We start from the raw sequence: 25,751 nt of genomic DNA on the forward strand, positions 1-25,751 counted from the left end.
CACAAATTGTGATGTTACTACTTTGTTATCCAAAACCTTTTTTGTTATGAAAAAACCAAATTCTATACAAGGTCATAGCAATTGTAGATAACTTTTCATAACTCTCAACACTAAGCCTCTGAAGAAGCCAGATGGATGCATCTTCAACCTCCCTCTTATCATGCTGAATTTCCACCTCCTACCAACAGAGGCAAAAACACAATCAAAGAAGACATGAAGGAGCTGCTCGAATTTCACTAGTGCACATATGGAAATCCAGAGGAATGTTCAAAACTTTCTTCTGTATAAGAGCACGGGCAAGGACATTGTTTCTACAAAAACGCCAAAAAAATACTTGACTTTCACTGGAATGTTCAAATTCCACAATCATTCCTAACCTGCATATTATTGTATTTGAGACTGTAAAGAAGAATTCTCTTACCAAGTATGGTAACCCGATTTTATTGAGTAGCGTCCATCCTTACTAAACGCCCACACCATCCAATCGTTAATATCATACTAAGGTATATGCATCTGCAAAATAAATGCAGCATCAGTGATAGAGAAACTCTTCCCCACTTTTTCCTCATCCCATACGAGTTAGTTAGACTTGCACAAAAATAACAGACTAGGAGTCCAATACTGCATTCCCTGCCTTCACGATCCACCTTAAAATCTTGCTTTTTAAAATAACCATGGATCCGTAGCAACATTTATGCTTCTTCCATTCCCTAAAACCCATTTATAGCCCTTCTTTAACTCCTGTTTGGCATCCCAAATTCCTAACCAAATAAAACTACTACCCCAGTTCTAATAGCATATAAAATAGTACTATTTGGAAAGTACTTTTCTTTGAACACACGAGCAACAAGCGTATCTAACTTATTTAATAAATTTAAAACAAAACTGTTTAGACACTGAGACATTGCGAAGTTCTAATTTAAGCGGATCATGAACTGAACAAATTATTGATGAACAATGAGCTTACATAACAGGTGCCCTCAAAATCTTGAAGTAAATGCACGATTAATACGTTCCTTAACCTAATTTTATTTAGCTTTTCTTCTCTCCTAGGTAAAACATTCTGTATTTAAATATACATCACTTAAGTCAGCATCCTCAATAGCCTTCCTGAAACCATTCATAGCAGATTATAGAAATCCCCAGCTATACACCAGGGCATTTGAGAAACAGAGTGCAAGTTTCTTATGAAATCTCAAGACTCCGTCATTCGACCTCTCTCAGGAAAGCCATAAAGGCATTTTAAACGCCAATTAAGAGTTCTTTTTTTTTCTCATCTTTATAACGTCAATATGGTTTTGAGATGAATTCTCAATTCTAAATTCAATAGTATTCCACCATATAATAGCCAAGTCACCTCCCCTTCCAATGCGATCAACAAAAAAATAATTAGCAAAGCCCATCTTAGAATAGAGAGTTCTTATAATATCCTCTAGTAGCAATGTTTCAGATAAAAACACTAAGTCGGGTTTTTGAGCCTTAACCCGGTCTCCTAAGATACGAACTATACGAGGATTCCCCAATCCTCGGCAGTTCCAAAATATGTGATTCGTTGTGAATGGCTAGCTTTCTTCGCTAGCGTAGCCAAAACCTAATTTGAAGATACTACAGAATACATATCAGAAAGTGTGGCATCTGTGTTGCTGAACTCTGAATTATCATACATTTTCATAAGCCCACTATTTTCATTGCCACCCGACCCATCTATCAATAGCATGTTTTCCTCTGGCACCATATTCTTTGAAATTTAAAATTACAAATCGGATATACTCGCCTTAAAAGTCTCAACTTCCCTAACAACCTCCTCAAATCTCGGGGATCTGTTGTTCATTCCATTCCTGGACTCCCAATTACCATGACTGTTCTCCCGCAACCACTTACTTCTATTTAGGAGTGTACGCGGTTCGGATCAGATCGGTTTTGAGATAAAAGTCGAACCAAACCGCGAAGAGCGGTTTTAGAAAATTGTCATCCGCAATCGCATTTGCGGTTGCGGTTAACCGCGTCAATTGCGGTTGCGAATTTGCGGTTATTGCGGATCGGTTTGCGGTTCAACCACTTATTTTAAAATAATTAATAATTTGCAAAAAATTAAATTCGGAATATTAATAAATTGAAGTTTAAGTTACGTGATAAATTACATTAAAAAAAATAAATAAACTAATGCTCCGTGTAGAGCAAGAATATTAAAAACATACAAAAATGTGGAGGCGAGAGAAAAGAAAAAAGAAAAAGATAAAAAAAATTACATGTTGATTATATTTTTCATTTGTTTGATTATATATCTTATAATGATTGTGAATATTATGAATGATGTCTTAACATTAACCTAAGATTAGTTAATAAATGTGTATACTTACTAATTTATATGATATCAACTACATTTTTGGAAATATAATTTATTATAAATATATGTTGCGAGTTGCGGTTGCGGTTGCGATTTTGCGATTTTCAAGAATTTAAAACCGCATCCAAACCGTGAATGAGCGGTTTTGAAAATTTGAAACCACAACCAATCCGCATTTCTCGATTATCCGCAAATGCGGTGCGGTTGCAAGCAGTTGAGCGGTTGGATGCGGTTGAGCGGTTTATCTGTACAGCCCTACTTAATAGGATTCTCTCCCAGAGAAACTGGTTCCAGCATAAACATCATGTTATCAAACGTCTAAGGACCACTATTCAGAACCCACCGCATATCCTCCTTATGGTAGAATTGGAACAAGTAGATCCATGCTTCTAGTTCTTTAATCGTGATTTCCAAATAGCAGCCACCTTGCTTTTTATTGCACATATTAATAGATTTCTTTGATGATAATCAACCTACCAGACATAGGTCATATCTGTTCACTTCCTCCACATTCTCCTCAAAAACCAATTCTTCATTTTCTATTTCATCAATCCCCAAGTCTCCATTTTCTCATCGATATCCCTGGAACTCGACATGTGCCTAAAGACACCTCTCACAGTGTTACCCAGTGACTAAGAAAAATGATAGAACAAATTAAGCTCTCACAGTTGTAGAGAAAACTATATTTTCCTTGAAGTTCCATGATATTAAAATTAAATATAATCGTATTAACAACTACAAATACATTATTAATATTTTAACTAAAATTGAATACCACCATACATTTATTTTAATTCAATTAAAACTACTCGTTATTTATCAACTAATGTCTTATTGGGCAACTTTTTGAACGTTAGTGATAGTGTTGGCCTGTTGGCTCTCACGGGCATTGTGTAAGAGATGGTTAAATATTACATATGAGCATGGTTACATAAATCGGCCGATTTTTCAAAAATCGTTGATAAATCTCATAATTCCGGTCCTTCCCCGGGGTCTTATCCTCAATCTATCCGAACTCGGTTTCAATTTGTGCAGGAATAGGAGAGTAAATGGTTAAGTTGTAGGTGGGGATGCTGCAAAACAGAACCGGATGAGGTGGCATCCCCGCGGCACCTTCGGCGTGAGAATGAGATAGGGTTTTGGAGAAGAAGGGTAGAATATGAATTATGCAAATTCGTGTGGTGTGTATATATGTGTATATGTGAATAGAATGAGTAACCCCAAAGATACCTTTTGGCTAGCCTTTTATAGGCTTCCCATTAGGGTTTGGGGGTTTGTACCTTAAATCTGGAATATTGGAGTGTGCTGGATTATGGAACGTGTGGACATCTGTGATGGTCCAACGTGTCCCCTGTTCTGGACCATTGGAAGGTTCCAGATTCTGGAAATCTGGATGGTAGGGATGTTGGCATGAGTCCGGGTGTCCTTCCATTATTGTGTTTTGAGCCATGGGCTCCTGTTATTGGGCTTCCTTGGGCCTATATTAAACATGCGTATCATTTGTCTCCCACTCCCCTGTGCGGGTTTCTCGGATGGGGGAGTAGATTTTGTTTCTTGGTTAGCCTTTTGATTTGTGTTCAAGGTTGGTTTCCTTGAATTTCTTTGATTTGTAACACCCAATTCCGGGGTCTTATGAATATGAGACGCTAGGATTGACTTGGTTAGTCTTTTTGATTTGTGTTCAAGGTTGGGTTCCTTGAATTACTTAGAATAAAAGCTTGGGATTTTTTTTGATTTGCAGGCGCCTAACTCCGGGGTCTTATGAATATGAGATTCCGGGGTTGACTTGATTAGTCTTTTTGATATGTGTTCAAGGTTGGGTTTCTTGAATTACTTAGGAGAAAAACTTGGGGTTTTTCTTTGGTTTGTAGCCCCTAACTTCGCGGTCTTATGAATATGAGATGTCGGAATTAAGTTGGTTAGTCTTTTTGATTTGTGTAAGTGTTTTTAGGACAAAGATGGACGGATAAGGACAAGATGTCCTTATTTTTACTGGACTCTGAAAAGTTTTGGCGGATTATCTGGGGTATCAGAAGTCTGTTGGAATTCGAATAGGTCTTATATATTTGCAAATATGTAATATGTATATTTATGTGTATCCTTTTCCAATTTTTTCCCCTCTTTTCTTTCTGAAAAGAAATGTTGTGACATAATTATCGTGAGGTAATTATTAAAATGACAACCTTATATAATAACTGCTGCTGTGGTTACAATTTTGAAAACCAATAGAATTGCGCCACATGGAATCTCTGTCCGGCCAAATGTCCCACTCTCTTCTGCCTTTTCACTTTTTTTTTAGTCCCTTATAAATAGTTGTGATCTTCTACTTCTTTTTCCTTTTACGCAAACACAAAGTCGAGAGCAAATTTTCTGATTTTTTAGAACTTTACCAGAGATCTTTAAAGCTTTTCGTATCGAAGCCTCCACATTTTTTCTTGTTTCTTAGTAAGTTTTTTTCTGTTCTTTTCTTCTTCGTTTTCACACTTGCATGCCATTATTTTCTTGCTCAAAATTTTATAACTGTTGGTGTAATTTCTTCAAGTTTTTCGAGTTTCCGAACAACATGTTCTTGTTTGTGGTTGGTTGTAGTTGTCATACAGGTTTTTGGGTATGATTTTGTTTTTGATATGTATAAAAGTGGTGAATCTTGTTTGATTTGTATGCAAAACATGGTGTTTTTGCTTCCAATATATCGGATTAAGCCCGAGGTGATGCCTTGGTGTTCTTGTTTTGTATGTTTTTCTATATAATTATTTATATATGGTATTGATCTATTTTTTTGTTTTAATTTTTATAAAAAAGTGTTTATGAGTTTTTTTTATTTTTGTGTTTTAGGTTTGGGTGTGGCATTGACTCCGGGTAATACATATATATAGTATATGCAAGGTAGACATTTCTAACAACTTTTTAACCTTGAGAAGAATAATCTGGATAGACCCGAGTTTATAACTAACATAGAATCCATCTCTTCTTCTTCTTCTTCTTCTTCTTCTTCTTCTTCTTCTTCTTCCTCCCCGTGCTGAGAGACCGGTCCAAGTTTTAGTAGAGACCTTAGTACCGGGCCCCGGGGGGTTTTACTACCGAGATTTGTCTGAGGCACATGGGGCCCCAGATGGGTCAGATGGTCGGGAGCCGTATGATGAAGCTTCCCTTGATAGGATGTTTTCTAATACTCCGGTGACACAATATGAGTGTGGCCCAGTTCATAAAGATGTTGGGGATAGATATATCGATGCTGAGGTGGATAGTGCACTTAGGTATGCGTTTAACCTCGGGGAAGAGTTTGAGTGGAGGTGGTCGGAACCAGATGAACGTGTATATCATAGGCCAGCTGGGGGATTTATTGGGGATTCCTTAAAAGCATCTTCGAGGAATGCGTTTAGGTTTGCATTAGTTCACCAAGGCCCTGTGTCGGGACGTATATGGGATCCCTTTTACCCAGTTGGCCCCGAATTCGGTCCAGTAGATTAGTTGGTTCTTGGTTTGTTGCCATGCAAAAGACTACCTCCCGACCTTCAAACGTTTCCACCACATTTTCAAGATCAAAAAATCCACAAGTAAACCCTTGTATGAGTTTTTGTTTTGGATTGAGGATTGTGGGTTCCCTATGAAAAAATAGTGCTCTCGGTTATAATGATGAACTCTCTTAAGGGGTGGCACGGGGAATTTTCATTTTTTTCCGGTGTGGAGACTCGGAGTTTATGCCACAGTATGAACATGAATTGAGAACAGATAAAATTCTGGTCCAGCAGCTTAGACAAAGGAATTTTACGATGGTCTATGACTTCTGTGGGGCACTCGAAGGGCAGTGATCCCGGGTTGCGTTTAATGATAATGTTGAGATGCATGTTGCTGGCTATAAGTTGCTATTGTTTTCCTATCTAATGTTGTCACTGCTTAATAGTTTTTTGTATCTGGGGGTTAATGTTTGCTTTGTGTTTCATTCCATGTATTCCGAAGCTTCTCCGCCATCCGAATAGAATGTCTGCACAATTGAAGGATTTGGCTGCTCGTTGCAGGTGGATCGGAGGCCTGAATAGTTTGGAGGATGGAAATGATAAAAAGGCTAATAAGGCTGGAGCTTCATCTAAGGGGAAATTAAGGAGGCTGGTGGTTCCAGGTCGGGGAATGTTACAATAATGGCTCCGGGAAGGGTTGCTGCTCGCGTTGCTAAGCCGCAAAAAGAGAAGGAGAAGAAGAAGGAACCCAAGAAGAGAAAGCAAGTTCCCAGGGATGGTGCTGATGAAGCGGGGGGTTCTGAGAGCAGTGCTTCTAAGAAGATTGCTACTGAGATGGCTCCGGATATCCCAAAGACTCTGAAGGCATTTCCATCTAGTTTTACTCCGGAAACTCAGAGGAGGGAGCTCTTCGAGAAATATGCTACTACTGCTGAGAGGAGGCACTACCAGAGGGAGCCATTCACGGATTTCTTGGCCGGGATGCAAGCGGATGTGACGGCTGTAAGTGTCTCCATTTGTACTTGTATTTTTTTTGTAATTGTCATTTCCTCTTTTTGATAGTTCATTTTATTTTAGGATAATTCAAAGGTTGCGGGTCTTGTGGAGATTGCCCGGACTCTAAAAGCCAAAGATGATGTCGGGGAGGCTTCGAAGACTAAGGCAGAGAACTTGGCCCGGGAGCTTAAATCTACAACTGAAGTTGTAAAGGAGAATGCTGCTCATAAGAAGATTGTAGCTGATCTCTGGAAGAAGCAGGTTCAGGAGGACACTGTTATGAAGGCGATGGGGGATGAGAATAAGAAGTTGCATGAGACAAGTACTGTGTTTAATTGACCCTGGGTAGGGGTAAAAACTAAAATTGAAAAAATTATCTAAGTACACGTGGAATGTGTTTGATTGACCCCAAGTAGGGGTAAAAACTAAAATTGAGAAATTTTTTTAAGTACACATGGTGTAACGCCCCCAAATCCGGGGTAAGGGGATTTGGTCGTCACTATGAAACCTTAATCCAAAAATAGCCTGTTTAATCAATAAATAAGTGCCAGCGGAAGATATTTAGCATCTATGACCCGAAACTAATCCAAGATCTTTTAAGGTTACAGTTCTAGAAACAAGAATTCCAAATTCCACCAATAAATTTTTCACTTTCTTTTCAAAACTCTTTTCAACCAATTCCAGTTCAATACTAACCCACTAGTATAACTTCGAAAAGAAGTATACTAGGCCCAACTATAAAATAACACAGTTATAATATAATATAATGTAAACAACTTTATACAATAAAACTTACACTAGTCCGCAAATCCTGGACCAACCACCATCCAAAAGCTTCTTCTTTGCTTCCTCGAATTACGCAGCTAAACAGCGCAAGCTAATCCTCACTGGAGGTTAAATTTGAAAACATGCAAGTATGAGCGAAAGAAATGCTCAGTAAGATTATTGTAATATATATCTGGTCTTTTTGATATTAAATCGACATCTGCAATAGAGCAGAACATTTAAAATCATAATTGCATAATCATAAAATTTTAGTTGAGGAACCCCAGAATTGGTTCTTTAATTGTGTTCAAAACCATTTTGATATTTTTGAGCGAAATGCTTCAGCAATACTTTGAATCTTGACGAGAATGAAACTCGTAAAATAATGTTTACGGAAATATTGTAAACAACAATAACAAGAAGCAATGATTATTGAATGAATCATAAACTTTACTTAAAACCGAACTCTTGATATTAATACTTATTTTGCTGTCATATCAAATTAGATATCAATATGAACTTTGATGCTCACAACATTCCATACTGAAGTCAACATCAATCATCTATACTAATACCACCTTTGATATTTAACAACAATGTAAGTATCAACATAAATCAGAATCTGAATCAAAACTGCATTTTACCATTATTCCAAAACAAAAGCAGTTGATAAATCATTTATTCTATGATTATCAAAATAATAAAGAAATTTAGATATCAATTTATTGGAACCAATAATATTTCATGTTGTTCCCGATTATCAGTCGCGAAACAACACCGGTATCCCGTAACCATACCGTAAATATAGGTACTACCCGTATCCCGAAGACATACGGTACCTATAGGGTGCCAGAAAAGGCATACCTAGCCTTGAAAGATATTACAGCTGGACCTATATCTCGATCACCTACGCTGTAACCAGTAACCAATAACCATTCCAATCCTAAAAACCTTTTTTTTATTGAAAAATGAGCTGAATCAATCGACATACTAAATAATTTTATTCCCCCATTCACTTGGGCAGGAATACTCGCAACAAAATCATCTTTCACAAAATCCAAAATATTTATAAAACTAGTAATTTGATAAGTAAAATCACTTAACTATTCTGAACATAGAATAGCAGAAGAGTACTTGCATAAACAGAATCATTTATTTCAGCAATATGTAAAATATTTATCTGTTACGAACTGAATAGGGAAGCAATACTTGCATAAGAATATTTAAAATAAATATCACTTGAACGATAAGTGATGATAGGGATACTTGCCTTTGGGATTTAGTACTTAGTCACACTCGCAATGACGCATCTATCCTGTCATTCTATATCAAAACATCACCATCTTTCTTTTTAACACTTTACTGATATGCTGCTCCTGCGATTGCTAGAAGTCAGATATCCAATACCATTCTATTCTTTATCCAATGTCTTGTCCTGATCAACTCGAATGATCCGCATCTATAATTAAAAGATATAACTTTAATCGTCTAAACGATAAATACTGGACCAACTGCGCGTCAACATCCTACTTTCTACCCATACGATAGCCCACACATAATTAAAATAGTCAAACACAAGACTCTTGACTCATGTACGCACGTAATCCATATATCACGTAAACTCATACTTCACGTATCACATAGTTCATATCACATATGACTTGGTTCGTCAGAAGGTTCGACTGGATATGTTTAAAACTAAAATCGGGTCAATAACATTATTTATCGATCAGATACCGATTCAGAATAACTTGCAAATCAAACGACCTTTCAATACAAAAGAAATTAGGTCCCAAAAGTATTTTTATTGAAATCAGAATATTTTTCTGAGTCTAGAGGCGTTCGTGTCGTATTAAACGGACGAACGGTTTATTTATAAAATATCTTGTCCCAACAAGTAATTAGGTTTCGTAAAATTTCAATTACATAATCTTGTTCAACGTCTCCGATAATTATAGGCTTCATTCTCATATTTTCGGAATTAATTTCTCGAAAATCGGGCAGCGTCTCTTTTATTTATCGACCTACCCGTCGAACAATTTGACGTCAAATCAACAATAAACAGTCCAACAATTAATTCCACCCGTATCATAACCGAAATCCATTTCACCAATCCCAACCACTGATTCAAACTAAATTATTATTCACGTTTTTATATTTATTTTAAAATATTAGGACTCAGATAACGATCATCACGGTCCACCGTCGGCTCGCCGAGGCTCATCGCCGACGACGGCAAAATTTATTGGTACCCGATAATTCTCGGGTTTCCAAATAAATTTCACTGATACAAATTAATTCCCCGCACGAAAAATCATTTATTTCATGAACATTATTCAATTAATTTCATGCAGAAAATAAAATAATAAAAATCTTATTTTAATCATGACATCACGCGCCACGCGCGCATAATAACACAGCACACAATCGGAAACAGGAGGGATACGACCGGAAAATAACAAAATCCAGGAGGCACAACTAAAAACGACAACAGGAAATACATGGGACAAAACACACAAACAACAACACTCACACACACGAATATACACACACGCACTGTACATACACTTACACACACGCACCCAACACACCGGAAAATTACCGGGAGGCAGGGAGGGAATCTGCGGGGGAAAGAAAACAAGAGAAAGAGAGGAGAGATTTGTGGGTAATCAGAAGAAAACGACAAGACAAAAGAGGGAGGGAGAACTGTCGAGAGAGAGAGATCAAGATCAAGAGAAAGAGAGATAGAAAGATAGAGAGGAAGAGAGATGAGGGATGGAGTAAAGAAAATAAAGAAAATAAATATTAATAATAATAACTAGCAATTTTTGTTAGTAAAACATGAATACTGAACAAGCCACACGGCTAAAATTGGTAAGCCACGTGTCCTGAGGTAGTCTGTAAGCCAGATTTTAACCCGGAATTTGTAACTTAACGAACTAAGGCGCGAGTAAATAAAACCCAAATATTTACCAAATTACTTTTAAAAAATTATAAATATCCCAGAACTAATAAAATATAAATTTCATAATTTTTGAATAAATTTTGGAGCGCAACTTATACCCGTATTTCATAATTAACGAACCGAGTTGCACTTAAAACAAATTCAGAAAATCACAAAAATAGTCTTAAAATGTTATAAATATCCCGAAGTAAATAATAACGTAACTTTAGAAACTTTAAAACATTTTCTAAAATATACTTTATACCCGCTTTTATCAATTAAACGAAACGTCGCGCGGGTAAAATTAATTCCAAAAATTTCTAAAATAATTTTAAAATTCGCAGAATAATTCAAACTTAATAAAATATGATTTCCGTAATTTTTAAAGAATTCTGGAATTAAATACGGATTTTAAAAATAATTGGAATCAGAAAATCATACAGGACTAAATAATTGATGAAATATTGATTTCTAAATTTTATAAAATCCCTAAAATAAGTATTGTAATTATAAAACCATAAAAAACAATTTTAGAGACCTACCAAATATTTATGCAAATAAAACTGAAATAAAATCACTTTTAAAAGTTAAATAAAATCATACAACCCAATAATTAACCACACAATTTAATCACATACACTAATAATCACATATACATAATAACTAAGTAATAACCCGCTGACAGAACCCATGTTCATATTCTATTTAATAATTCAGAATCACATTTACCTATTGGATCCGAAAATAGATTACTTAACCGCTAAGTAACTATAAAAATGATATAATTTAATACCAGATTTGGATAATTATCAAAACCAAACTTCTTATAAAACACCCCTATGAGAAAATAATGTAAAAATATCATGTCTCTCGAGAATATGAGTTTTATTGATCTACCGAAATGATTATCGTATCGAAAATTTTGCGCCGGGACGCGCACGGGTCAAACCGTAATCCGGATCGAAAAAGTCAAAACACGGAAAATGTCCGGAATTACCAGATTAGGTTAGGAAGGATTTTCGGAAAAGTTTGGGTTTTTAAAAACGCAAAAACGGTTGAAGTTGGACGATTCCCGGCTTTATAAAATAGTTTAATAATTACACAGAAAATAATTATCACAATTATCTATATTTTATTCTGTACATATAAAAATTAGTATACTCAAAGAATATCATATATAAACATCCAAAACATCAACTCCAATTACCAGATAATTCACTAAAATTCATATAAAAAATCACATAAACACTTCAAATAATAATAATAATATTTGAAAATATGGAATATTACAATCTACCCCCTTTATAAGGATTCTGTCCTCGGAATGAGCAGAAGAAAGCACTAAGGGTCTTTTAACCAACTTCCCAATCTTGAATATGCAACTTTTCTACACTGCATTTCTTTATACCACACAGTTATCACGGAAGCTTCACTTTGCAACATTGTTCCATCCACACCCTTTGACCAATTTCTCAATGGAATCACCTTTACTGATTGTGAGAAAGAAGAACAGAGAGGAAGATAGAGAGAAAGAAAAGAAAGAGAGAGATAGATAAAGAGAGAAGTAATGAAACAGAATGACTTCGGTATATGTCATTGATATTATAATCACATTGCACTCCACTGTCGTCCTTGGTAATTCCATCACATCGCCTTACTTTGACTTGACCAGGATACTCAGCTTAACTTGATTGGCATATCTTCGAATGTTTTTTATATTCATGGAGTTTTAAAGAGAAGAAAATTTCATGTCATAACGGGACCAAAATCTGAATTTGTGAGAAATATTGTTCAAATAAAAGAATAACTGAGAGATCAATATGATCAAAAGAACTTGGTGTTGCGTGCCCAAATTAAGACACTACTAAAGGTTGTTAACCTTCATGTATTCACAACACACACAAGTGATGGCGTCCCATCCAACTCTAATCACACAGACAAGTGTACCTTGTGTCCCCTATAATTAGGGCTGTTCACCTCAGTTAGAATAAAAGAATATCAAAGGAATTCAAAATCAAATGAATAAAACTGAAAATATTTCAAAGCTAATATTTCTGAAGGAAATGAAATCCAAAGAACAAAATTCTGGCACAAAATGACTAAATGAGTGTTAGGGAATATATCCTCTTAATAGATACCTCTTTTTTTGAGAGAGATCAAAAGAAGTTATAGAAAAAGAAGGTATTGCCAAGGTCTTAATACTTATCTTCTATTTGAACTCTTATGTTGATTCGTCATCTGATTTTAGACACTTCTTCACGTTCTAAGGATATCGATAATCTTTTTCATCGTCGAATCGTAGTAGCCTCGGAATATTCCACAATAGAAATTTGCAACTTCCTGGAGTTCCATCCAGCTCAGCACAACCATCTCGAACAAATGCGCCTATCTTAACTTACTCGTTGGTACTATATCCAATAGTCCAACAGGAACTTGATATAAGCTCAAACGTCCTCACATAGCTATACACACTCCTACACACTCTCATTTCTAGTTTATTATAACCTCAGCTCTGATACCAACCTGTAACGCCCCCAAATCCGGGGTCAGGGGATTTGGTCGTCACTATGAAACCTTAATCCAAAATAGCCTGTTTAATCAATAAATAAGTGTCAGTGGAAGATATTTAGCATCTATGACCCAAACTAATCCAAGATCTTTTAAGGTTACAGTTCTAGAAACAAGATTTCCAAATTCCACCAATACATTTTTCACTTTCTTTTAAAACTCTTTTCAACCAATTCAAGTTCAATACTAACCCACTAGTATAACTTCGAAAAGAAGTATACTAGGCTCAACTATAAAATAACACAATTATAATATAATATAATGTAAACAACTTTATACAATAAAACTTACACTAGTCCGCAAATCCTGGACCAACCACCATCCAAAAGCTTCTTCTTTGCTTCCTCGAGTTACGCAGCTAAACAGCGCAAGCTAATCCTCACTGGAGGTTAAATTTGAAAACATGCAAGTATGAGCGAAAGAAATGCTCAGCAAGATCATTGTAATATATATATGGTCTTTTTGATATTAAATCGACATCTGCATTAGAGCAGAATATTTAAAATCATAATTGCTGAATCATAAAATTTTAGTTGAGGAACCCCAGAATTGGTTCCTTAATTGTGTTCAAAACCATTTTGATATTTTTGAGCGAAATTCTTCAGGAATACTTTGAATCTTGACGAGAATGAAACTCGTAAAACAATGTTTACAGAAATATCGTAAACAACAATAACAAGAAGCAATGATTATGGAATAAATCATAAACTTTACTCAAAACGGAACTCTTGATATTAATATATATTTTGCTGTCATATCAAATTAGATATCAATACGAACTTTGATGCTCACAACATTCCATACTGAAGTCAACATCAATCATCTATAGTAATACCACCTTTGATATTTAACAACAATTTAAGTATCAGCATAAATCAGAATCTGAATCAAAACTAAATTTTACCATTATACCAAAACAGAAACAGTTGATAAATCATTTATTCTATGATTATTAAAACAATAAAGAAATTTAGATATCAATTTAGATTGGAACCAATAATATTTCATGCTGTTCCCGATGATCAATCATGAAACAACACCGGTATCCCGCAGCCATACCGTAAATATAGGTACTACCCGTATCCCGAAGACATACGGTACCTATAGGGCGCCAGAAAAGGCATAACTAGCCTTGAAAGATATTACAGCTGGACCGATATCTCGATCACCTACGCTATAACCAGTAACCAATAACCATTCCAATCCTTAAAACTTTTTTTTATTGAAAAAGGAGCCGAATCAATCGACATCCTAAATAATTTTATTCCCCCATTCACTTGGGCAGGAATACTCGCAACAAAATCATCTTTCACAAAATCCAAAATATTTATAAAACCAGTAATTTGATAAGTAAAATCACTTAACTATTCTGAACATAGAATAACAGAAGAGTACTTGCATAAACAGAATCATTTATTTCAGCGATATGTAAAATATTTATCTATTACGAACTAAATAGGGAAGCAATATTTGCATAAGAATATTTAAAATAAATATCACTTGAACGATAAGTGATGATTGGGATACTTGTCTTTGGGATTTAGTAGTTAGTCACACTCCTAATGACGCATCTATCCTGACATTCTGTCTCAAAACATCACCGTCTTTCTTTTCAACACTTTACTGATATGTTGCTCCTGCGATTGCTAGAAGCCAGATATCCAATACCATTCCATTCTTTATCCAATGTCTTGTCCTGATCAACTCGAATGATCCGCATCTATAATTAAAAGATATAACTTTAATCGTCTAAACGATAATTACTCGACGAACTGCGCGTCAACATCCTATTTTCTACCCATACGTTAGCCCACACATAATTAAAACAGTCAGACACAAGACTCTTGACTCATGTACGCACGTAATCCACATATCACGTAAACACATAATTCACGTATCACATAGTTCAGATCATATATGACTTGGTTCGTCAAAAGGTTCGACTCGATATGTTTAAAACTAAAATCGGGTCAATAACATTATTTATCGATTAGATACCGGCTCAGAATAACTTGCAACTCAAACGACCTTTCAATACAAAAGAAATTAGGTCCCAAAAGTATTTTTATTGAAATCAGAATATTTTTCTGAGTCTAGAGGCGTTTGTTTCGTATTAAAAGGACGAACGGTTTATTTATAAAATATCTTGTCCCAGCACGTAATTAAGTTTCGTAAAATTTTAATTACATAATCTTGTTCGACGTCTCCGATAATTATAGGCTACGTTCCCGTATTTTTGGATTTAATTTCTCGAAAATCGGGTAGCGTCTCTTTTGTTTATCGACCTACCCGTCGAACAATTCGACGTCAAATCAACAACAAACAGTCCAACAATTAATTCCACCCATGTCATAAACGAAATCCATTTTACCAATCCCAACCACCGTTTCAAACTAAATTATTATTATTCGCGTTTTTATATTTATTTTAAAATATTAGGACTCAGATAAAGATCATCACGGTCCACCGTCGGCTCGTCGAGGCTCATCGCCGACGGCGGAAAAATTTATTGGTACCCGATAATTCTCGGGTTTCCAAATAAATTTCACCGATACAAATTAATTCCCCGCACGAAAAATCATTTATTTCACGAATATTATTTAATTAATTTCATGCAGAAAATAAAATAATAAAAATCTTATTTTAATCATGACATCACGCGCCACGCGCGCATAATAACACAACACATAATCGGAAACAGGAGGGACACAGTCGGAAAATAACAAAAGCCAGGAGGCACAGCTAAGAACGACAACAGGGAATACAGGGGACAAAACACACAAATAACAACACTCATACACACGAATATACACACACGCACTGCACATACACTTACACACACGCACCCAACACACCGGAAAATTACCGGGAGGCAAGGAGGGAATCTGCGGGGGAAAGAAAACAAGAGAAAGAGAGGAGAGAGTTGTGGGTAATCAGAAGAAAATGACAAGAGAAAAGAGGGAGGGAGAACTGTCGAGAGAGAGAGATCAAGATCAATAGAAAGAGAGATAGAAAGATAGAGAGGAAGAGAGATGAGGGGCTGGAGTAAAGAAAATAAAGAAAATAAATATTAATAATAATAACCAACAATTTTTGTTAGTAAAACACGAATAGTGAACAAGCCACGCAACTAAAATTGGTAAGCCACGTGTCCTGAGATAGTCTGTAAGCCAGATTTTAACCCGAAATTTGCAACTTAACGAACTAAGGCGCGGGTAAATAAAACCCGAAAATTTACCAAATTACTTTTAAAAAATTATAAATATCCCGAAACTAATAAAACATAAATTTCGTAATTTTTTAATAAATTTTGGAGCGCGATTTATACCCGTATTTCATAATTAACGAACCGAGCTGTACTTAAAACAAATTCAGAAAATCACAAATATAGTCTTAAAATGTTATAAATATCCCGAAGTAAATAATAACGTAACTTTAGAAACTTTAAAACAATTTCTAAAATACACTTTATACCCATTTTTATCAATTAAATGAAACATCGCGCGGGTAAAATTAATTTCAAAAATTCCCAATATAATTTTAAAATTCTCAGAATAATTCAAAATTTATAAAATATAAGTTCCGTAATTTTGAAAGATTTCTGGAATTAAATACGGATTTTACAAATAATTGGAATCAGAAAATCATACAGGACTAAATAATTGATGAAATATTGATTTCTAAATTTTATAAAATCCCTAAAATAAGTATTGTAATTATAAAACCATAAAGAACAATTTTAGAGACCTTCCAAATATTTTTGTAAATAAAACTGAAATAAAATCACTTTTAAAAGTTAAATAAAATCATACAACCCAATAATTAACCACACAATTCAATCACATACACTAATAATCACATATACATAATAACAAAGTAATAACCCGCTGACAGAACCCATGTTCATATTCTATTTAATAATTCAGAATCACATTTACCTATTGGATCCGAAAATAGATTACTTAACCGCTAAGTAACTATAAAAATGATATAATTTAATACCAGATTTGGATAATTATCAAAACCAAACTTCTTATAAAACACCCCTATGAGAAAATAATGTAAAAATATCATGTCTCTCGAGAATACGGGTTTTATTGATCTACCGAAATGATTATCGTATCGAAAATTTTACGCCGGGACGCGCACGGGTCAAAATGTAATCCGGATCGAAAAAGTCAAAACACGGAAAATGTCCGGTATTACCAGATTAGGTTAGGAAGGATTTTCGGAAAATTTTGGGTTTGTAAAAACGCAAAAACGGTTGAAGTTGGACGATTCCCGGCTTTATAAAATAGTTTAATAATTACACAGAAAATAATTATCACAATTATCTATATTTTATTCTGTACATATAAAAATTAGTATACTCAAAGAATATCATATAAAAACATCCAAAACATCAACTCCAATTACCAGATAATTCACTAAAATTCATATAAAAAATCACATAAACACTTCAAATAATAATAATAATATCTGAAAATATGGAATATTACACATGAACTGTGTTTAATTAACCCCGGGTAGGGGTAAAAACCTAAAATTGAGAAAATTTTCCAAGTACATATGGACTGTTTTTAATTAACCCCGGGTAGGGGTTAAAAACTAAAATTGAGAAAAAAATTTAAGTACACATAGACTGTGTTTAATTGACCCCGGGTATGGGTAAAAAACTAAGATTGAGAATTTTTTTTAAGTACACATAGACTGTGTTTAATTGACCCCAGGAAGGGGTAAAAATACTAAAATTGAGAAAATTTTCTAAGTACACATGGACTATGTTTGATATTTGTCAGAGTAATTGAACATGCATTTAGGTGTGCAGATATTAGCCGTAATCTAATACAGGAATGAACTTATTCAAAGTCATGGGATGCTCAAAATATAGTATTCCATTGCAATTATAATTTGATAATGGTTATATTCTGGGGTAAATAAATACATATTTGAATTTCTTATTTGGGTAATAGAAACAATATAGCTATAAAGTTCTTACTTAATAGAGAGATGACTCTAGAATCTGCACCTTGTGGTTACTGATAGAATTTCCTTAGCCAAGCCCCGTACCAAGTGTTTGGGACTTTTGTGACATTCATCGCTTAGCTTGTAGGTTCCGGGGAACAGTACCCCTTTGATTTTATACGGTCCTTCCCAGTTGAGCTGCAGCTTGCCCTGGTTTGTTGGATCTGAAGCTTCTGTGTCCCTGAGTACCAAATCTCCAACTTTGTACTTTTTGATTTTTACTTTCTTTCCAAACTAGAGTTTTGTCTTTTCTTTGTACTTTTCCATTTTCTGAACCTCCCGATCTTTTACTTCATCCAGTAGATCTAGGTTTGTGTTTAGGCCTTCCATTACACCATAAAATGCCTATTGTAATATTAAAAAAATATTGCTAGGGGGTAAATATGTTGCTCTTGCCCCACTTATAAACTAAGGTAGCACTTTTTTAAAGATAGTTTTTTCAATGTTGCCTTAAGGGTCTAAGGAAACATCTTTAGTGCCTAAGGCAACATCGTATTTTATGTTATTATAGCTTGCTATTGCAATAAAAGGAGAGATCAGTTGTAACTTGATATTTATGTTACCTTGGAGTTTTCAAATATTTTTAAAAAGTGGGTCCCACAGTGGGGCCCACAATGGGTCTCAGAGTTGGGCCCATGGTGGGACCACAATGGTGACGTGGCATGTGGCCCCACAGTGGTAATGTGGCATGTGGATCCCACTTTTTACTTGTATCAATTATGTACCTAGGGTAACACTTTAGTAGCTATTGTAACATATGTACCTTGGCTATTGAAATATTTTAACAAGTTATTGTAACATTTTAATATGCTACTATAACATTTTATAAAAAACAAAATAAAAAACTACTATTTAAAACTATACCATTTCGTTACCATAAATGGATCTATTTCAACATAATCCAAATATATAAACCAAACGCTAAATAACATAAGGACATCCGAACATCATAAGTATAAAACGACAACCACAATATTCTTAACTAAATAAAGCAATTCACGTTCTTTATGTTACATTGGGATAATATTATAAACTAAATAATACTTGAAGCTTCTGCTCATTAACTTCAAGAATTCGATCCTCTGACTTTAGATGAAGCTACAAGTGTTGAGGATATTTCTAACAGTCCCCTGCCACGTGCCCAATCCCCAGTTGACGCCTCAGATAAGGTTCCTGATGCAAGAGCTAGAACATCTGAATGCAACCTGTCCACATACCTCCAATGACCATGGAGGATTTTCAGACAATAATAAATTAACCAACTGGTTAAGATTGACATTTTTCGGCAGGAACATAAATAATCTCGAAGCAATCTATTTTGCAACGTTGAATAGTTTATACCTAGCATCACACTAACATTAATTCTGATACATAATAATAGAGAATTAAAATAAATTACAATATAATAACTAGAATTAAGAAAAGATATACCTGATCAATATTGTCACCACTAGCAGAGCTCGCTAGATCTGCCATTCCATGAGAGAGATTCACTTGAACACCTCTGGCACCTCTAAGGTGTTAAAGTCATAATCAAAAGTCAAAAACTGTTTTCCATATTCAACAGGAAAATATAACAAGCTGGTTATTTTGGATATGAGATAATTACCTGATTCCTGTTTGCTGCAAAAACCATAGCAATGTTCTAAGAACAACAAGATAAAACTCATGACAAAACATGTCCTCTGGCATGTGCTCATTTTTCTTCCAGTCCGAAGCAATGATGTAATGTCCTTCCTCGAAATATTCACAACCTCTAAATCTTAGATATTCTAGACTTCTTTTTGTACATACTTGACTATGCCTATAAAATATAAAAGTTCCGAGAAATAAAATCCCAAAAATTTAAATTGTACCATAAAGATTTTACCTTCCAACTAACTAAAATCCTAAAGAAGAATAACAAAAACCCTGCACCTATTTTTAAAAGATACCGTGTTTATATAAATAAGTTATAGGCTTTAGAGAGAACTATGATATATACACGAAATAAAAAAATAGATAACCCATTTGTGAAAAACTTGATCAATCTTTAGTAGAACATAAAATTAATGGTAAACTGCATGCTATTGAGGTTCACCTCTACCCAAGTGGTAGAGTACTAGAAACTTAGTGACAAGTAAACTACCATAATATTATAAGAACTTGGAATAGAAGATTCAACCTAGAAAAATGTTTCAACATGCAAAAAAGAGATCAAAGATCAAACCATCCAAAAAAGGTGAAAAGGCTTACTTCACAATATTTTGTCCTGTTCCAGAAGTATCATGACCTTGAGGATGCTGTGGTTCATTATGCATAATATTAGTAGAGAAATCAACACAATACTTCTCTTTATCTTCCTCGTCTGAGAGCTCTCCTCGTGTTAGCTTGTCATATAATTCAGCTTTCTTCTCTAGTTCAGCATAGCTAGCTGCTCCTTCATTTAGTGCTTTTAGCTCAATCTTATCCCTGTAATTATTAGCAATCAAGTAAAGGGTGATAATAAAAATTAAAAACTTGCATTAACTAATGCACTTCTCAAATTGAACACACAAATATGGGAGAGAAGATGGGGAAAAAAGAAAAACAACATTCATGGGATTTTAATGCAAAGATTCGATAAGCTGAGTACATCAAATTTAAGTTCCATGGTTGCTTAGAGGTTGTCTATGAATCATAAGAAAAAGGCTGCGGAGTTGATGATGGAGCAGGAGTTTGACTCGGTGATGATGAACAATAGGATATTGAAGATGGCTTAAAGTTCTGGTCATATATACGTTTCTATAAGCATGTTATGTAGAATATAAATTAGTTATGGCCTTGTAGCCACTGATCTACATGTTGAATTCTTGATTCCTAGAGTGGTATTCTTTTGAAGTTTCAATTGAATTGTAATATATGTTCCTTTAGTGCCAAGTGTTTGAATTTATCTTTTTTTTAGGGTTTTTTTATCTTCTGTGTGTCTTAGTTAAAGTTTCTGTAACTTTTAGCTTACTGTAAATTTCCAGAAAAATAATCATCATCATAAAAATAAATCAACATGGTGTTGATGAACTGGTGCCCAGTTTTAGAAACAAGTACTAATATGGGCTGCCCAGTTCTAAAAATAAGTTCCCATCATTAGCTTCAATTTCATATCTTTTACTTTAGTCCAAAGACTACTCTTCTCACAAAAAAGAGATATTTCAATCAATAAATAGATTGTTGGTCGAATCACTAAAGACACAAGAGTGTTTTACTACTGAAGTTTGTAAGAATAATCATTTATGAAAATAGCGAATGTATAAATGCCCTTAAGCTGCCAACAACAGTTAAATAAGCACAATGTTCTGCAATGATTATAGCTTCGACAACTATCAAAACTATGAGTTACTTCTAACAAGAAATATATAAGAGCGGAAATCTCATAAAAGCATAAAAATATTCCAGTAGCATTAAGTAATGCAGTCGATTAAAAGGTACAATGTTCAAAGTACCCACTGTTGAAATTATGAACCATAGATCTCTTTAAAAAAGTTGGCATAGAAGAAAATGGAATGTATCTAAAAGTAGACTAATCAAGAACATCTTTAAATCATTCACAAGAGAATCTGAATCGCCAAATTAAAGTCAAGCTACGAAGTTTAACAAGTTCTTGATCATATACTTAGATATGAGTGTTATCCGTAATCAATAATTGATTTTCTGCTTCTACTTGCATTGTCCAGCCTGCACAACAGAGGCAATACAATGAAACTATCAATCCATTTGTATTAAAATGCATAGTTCATTAAATCTACTGCTATTTAATTTATAAGAAGTATCTTGCAATAGGAAGAATTTACTAAACATACCAGTAGATTGAATATAAGAACTTCAAGGGGCACTACGTCAATAATGGCTTTTTGCAACATTCCAAAAAGTTGCAAGAGACCCAATAAATGTTGCAAAAGATTAAAAAATTTGAACGGCAACAATTTTCTGATATTAGTATTTTTGATGTTGCCTTAGGGTTCAAAGGCAACATTTTTCTCATTTAGAGCAACACCAGAAATTATGTTGTCAAAAACTATAATTTTGCAAAACAAATGGGCCCACATGACATGTGGATTGTTATATGGACTGCCATGTAGCTAGACACGTGGCTCTGACACGTGGTGAGGTGGGTCCCACTGACAGGTTGATCCACTGACATACGGGTCCCATTGACATGGGTCCCCCTTTTATTTTGTAACACTTACACAAATGCCAACACTTTATTAAAAATAACAATAATTTACACTTTTTGCAACATTTATTAATACCTATCGCAAAATATAACAGTTTGAATTTCATTAATATATTATCTCCATAAATAAAAATATAATCGATTTCCCATCAAAACTACTACTAATAACAATACCGCAAATGTAAACTACTAATTGATATTATAATTAAACCACCATAGATCCACCGCCTCCCTAACCTCCATTAAACAACTTCTCCAAACAAAATATATCAACTAAATATTTTATGAAACACCTTCCATACAATCCATCAAATAATAAGAGCTGGTAAACTTGGTGACTGCGTTGGTACCCTTCGAAGCGTGCTTAGCCAATTCACCAGGGAGCACGAGCCTCACCATTAACGACCTCAGCCACTGGCTCTTCTTGTTTTTCTTTAGAATCAACAACTTTTCCATTCTCAAAGGGAATATGAATTTTCCCATTAACAATGCCTACCTTTTCCATATACTCTGGGTTCATATTACCCCATGGATGTCTTCCACCTGCATAATTACGTAGATTTAAAGCAACCACAGATCTAACACTGCAAAAGAACAACCAGCCAATAAATTTAGAATCACTCTAGCAGAACTATATGATTTTATAGATAACTGTTGTATATGAGAAGATGAAACAGAATATAGAACTTCAATGGATACACAGATTGCACATATAAGTGCTGAAACAGATCTCCGTATTCAACCGGAAGGTTGAATACATAATGATTTTGATACGATGCCCCATGATAGACATTTTGTGAAGACTTGGTTACCGATTAAACAAAATGAAATCTCTATCATTCAAGTGTCATTCAACTTGTAACAAGGAACAAGTAATTAAGGATCTGCAAATTGAAACTGTAAGGAAATCACTGGTGTTCCTGACATGACCAATCAAATTTAAACAACATAAAAAGAAACAGCTAATATATAAATACCTTGTATCCAAGTTCTAAATGATGATCACTGCTTTTATTCAAATGGCGGAGATCAAGCCTCTGACCATCCTCTTTAATAATGTATTTGACATCAGTTTTGCAAGGAGGAGGATGAGGACCATACTCAACAAGTTCCTTCAACCTAGAGGAAAATGAATATAACATTAAAAACTTATGCAGACTTATTGGGATTGCACTAAAACAAATATATTAAGAATACGATACCTCTTAATGTTGTGAGGGGTTACGATCTCCGGATAAGTAAAATTCAGAGCTATACTCCATGGCACTCCAAGTTGATCGATATTGATAGTTGGATCTGGAGTGATAACTGTTGTTGCAGAGAAATCCACAGGCTTCCCCATTAAATTTCCTCTAATACGAACCTCCTTAGATTTAAGCCTACTAGAAATGGATTTGATTGGCCGCCCTGACCTCTGTGTAGCCTGAACAATAAATAACACGGGCAACTATTGAGTAAACTTTGGAATACAGTAACAGTTAATCACTTTAGAGGTATGCATTTTGAAGATACCCTGGGCTGTCCAGGATGCCGACAGTCAAAATATATAGAAACATGGAACTACAACATCAATATGCTTTTAGATTGTCATGCTCTGGTGGTAACGGAACAACAAATTAATCTAAAAATTACATACAACTGATATTGGACCTGGCCACACCCTTGTGAGATCTCTTGTACAAATCATAACTCATCATAAATATAAACATGAGAAAGTCTGATTGCAATCCAGCAATTCACTCTCAAAACAAGCAGGGTAGAGAGTCGTGTGTGCGTGTCATCATATAACAAAGATGTTTATTCAGCTAAATACATATAAATGACTGTGAGGTTTGCCACTTGGCACCTAATAAAATCAGTTAACCCTGACTCTTTACAGGAGTAAGTTAGCTAACTGAATTAGTCAACCATAAATCTTTACACGGCTCAACTCATTTGGCTTCACCAGAAGAGTACACGAAAATGAAATTCAGGCACTTGTTCTGGTAGAAGGTTAGTACTAATTATCAATGCACATTTAGTATAAGATTATCTACTCAAATTCAATTAAAGGTTATAAACAGGCACCAAAGTTCTAAAAAGAAAGAAAAGATGAATGATGATTCAATTGGCTTATGTAAACCTCCCCAAATCGTCCGCCACCTCTTCCTTCCCTCAAACCTTCATCTTTTACCCCTCTTCCTCCGCCGCCTTTCTCCCTCGCCTCAACCCTACTAATCGCCGCCTTCTCTTTCTCGTCATCTGTTTGAGTTTATTATGAACCAACGCTCAGGATTTACCCAAATTGGTTTTTTGTAAACCGATCTGACGGTCCGGATTAAAACTGAAGCTGGTGATCTGCATGATGCATTCATCACCCAATACTTTTCTGCCACATAATAATTCAGTAGCTGATTTCTATTCTCTATTTACTAAATTAAAGACTAAATAAAAATCAATATAAAATAAGTAGAAAATTTTAAAAATTGCACAAAAATTACTATACACTCAAACAATTGTCTATACAATTATAAAAAAATCATATTTTTATTATTTTCCCCATTTTTTCAATATCTCTAAAAAATCTAATATATAATCGTCGAAATTTTATTTTAAAACAATCGATACTTCATTCGGGACACTAGCCCAAACACGGGTCAGTCTGCTTTGATTGCTTATACTTCTCATAAAATAAATATATAAAATCCTAAAAATGATGGTACACCCCTAAAGTCGATAGTTTCAAACATCCGTATGGAAGGATCGCCGAAATTTTATTTTAAAACAATCGATACTTCATTTGGCACACTAGCCCATACACGAGTTAGTCTGCTTTGATTGCTTTGACTTCTCACAAAATAAATATATAAAATCCTAAAAATGATGGTACACCCTAAAGTCGATAGTTTTAAACATCCGTACGGACGGATTTTCAAAATTTTATTTTAAAACAATCGATACTTCATTCGGGACACTAGCCCACACATAGGCCAGTCTGCTTTGACTGCTTCGACTGCTCACAAAATACATATATAAAATCCTAAAAATGATGGTACACCCCTAAATTCGATAGTTTCAAACATCCGTACGGACGGATCGTCGAAATTTTATTTTAAAAGAACCGATACTTCATTCGGGATACTAGCCCTTACAACGATCACTCTATTTTAACTGCTATATCATCTCACAAAATAAATATATAAAATCCTACAAATAATTGTACAACCCTAAAGTCGATAGTTTCAAACATCCGTACGGACGGATCGTCGAAATTTTATTTTAAAACAATCGATACTTCATTCGGGACACTAGCCCTTACACGGGTCAGTCTGCTTTAACTGCTTTGATTTCTCAAAAAATAAATATATAAATCCTAAATATGATGGTACACCCCTAAAGTTGATAGTTTCAAACATCCGTATGGACAGATCGTCGAAATTTTATTTTAAAATAATCGATACTTCATTCGGGACACTAGCC

The 25,751-nt window shown here is 34.7% G+C and overlaps 1 protein-coding gene across 4 annotated transcripts; it reads right to left on the bottom strand.

Annotated features, from left to right (window-relative positions):
• Window positions 1-22,376: 22,376 nt before the first annotated feature.
• LOC141718157 (DNA-directed RNA polymerase II subunit RPB1-like) lies at window positions 22,377-24,565 on the bottom strand. Of its 4 annotated transcripts, none has more exons than XM_074520533.1 (4): window positions 24,415-24,565; window positions 23,495-23,715; window positions 23,270-23,411; window positions 22,377-22,835 (listed from the first exon to the last, which is right to left on the bottom strand). In XM_074520533.1, the coding sequence occupies exons 2-4, from the start codon at window positions 23,632-23,634 to the stop codon at window positions 22,809-22,811; spliced, it is 309 nt and encodes a 102-aa protein (XP_074376634.1). In that variant the 5' UTR covers window positions 23,635-23,715; window positions 24,415-24,565; the 3' UTR covers window positions 22,377-22,808. The 4 variants fall into 4 exon arrangements, with proteins under 4 accessions (XP_074376634.1, XP_074376635.1, XP_074376637.1 ...); XM_074520534.1 differs by having other exon boundaries at window positions 23,805-24,537; XM_074520536.1 differs by having other exon boundaries at window positions 22,377-22,876; window positions 23,495-24,540.
• Between the last annotated feature and the right edge of the window lie 1,186 nt (window positions 24,566-25,751).

Source organism: Apium graveolens, chromosome 4, assembly GCF_009905375.1.
Source record: "Apium graveolens cultivar Ventura chromosome 4, ASM990537v1, whole genome shotgun sequence".
Lineage (NCBI taxonomy): Eukaryota > Viridiplantae > Streptophyta > Magnoliopsida > Apiales > Apiaceae > Apium > Apium graveolens.

Bases quoted from the DNA above. Each gene is read 5' to 3' on its own strand.
- LOC141718157 (XM_074520533.1), bottom strand. From the start codon at position 23,634: ATGGGGAAGCCTGTGGATTTCTCTGCAACAACAGTTATCACTCCAGAT. The intron at 23,412-23,494 runs GTATCGTATTCT...ATTTTCCTCTAG, and splicing joins ACCCCTCACAACATTAAGAG to GTTGAAGGAACTTGTTGAGT. The intron at 22,836-23,269 runs GTATTTATATAT...GTAATTATGCAG, and splicing joins ATTTAGAACTTGGATACAAG to GTGGAAGACATCCATGGGGT.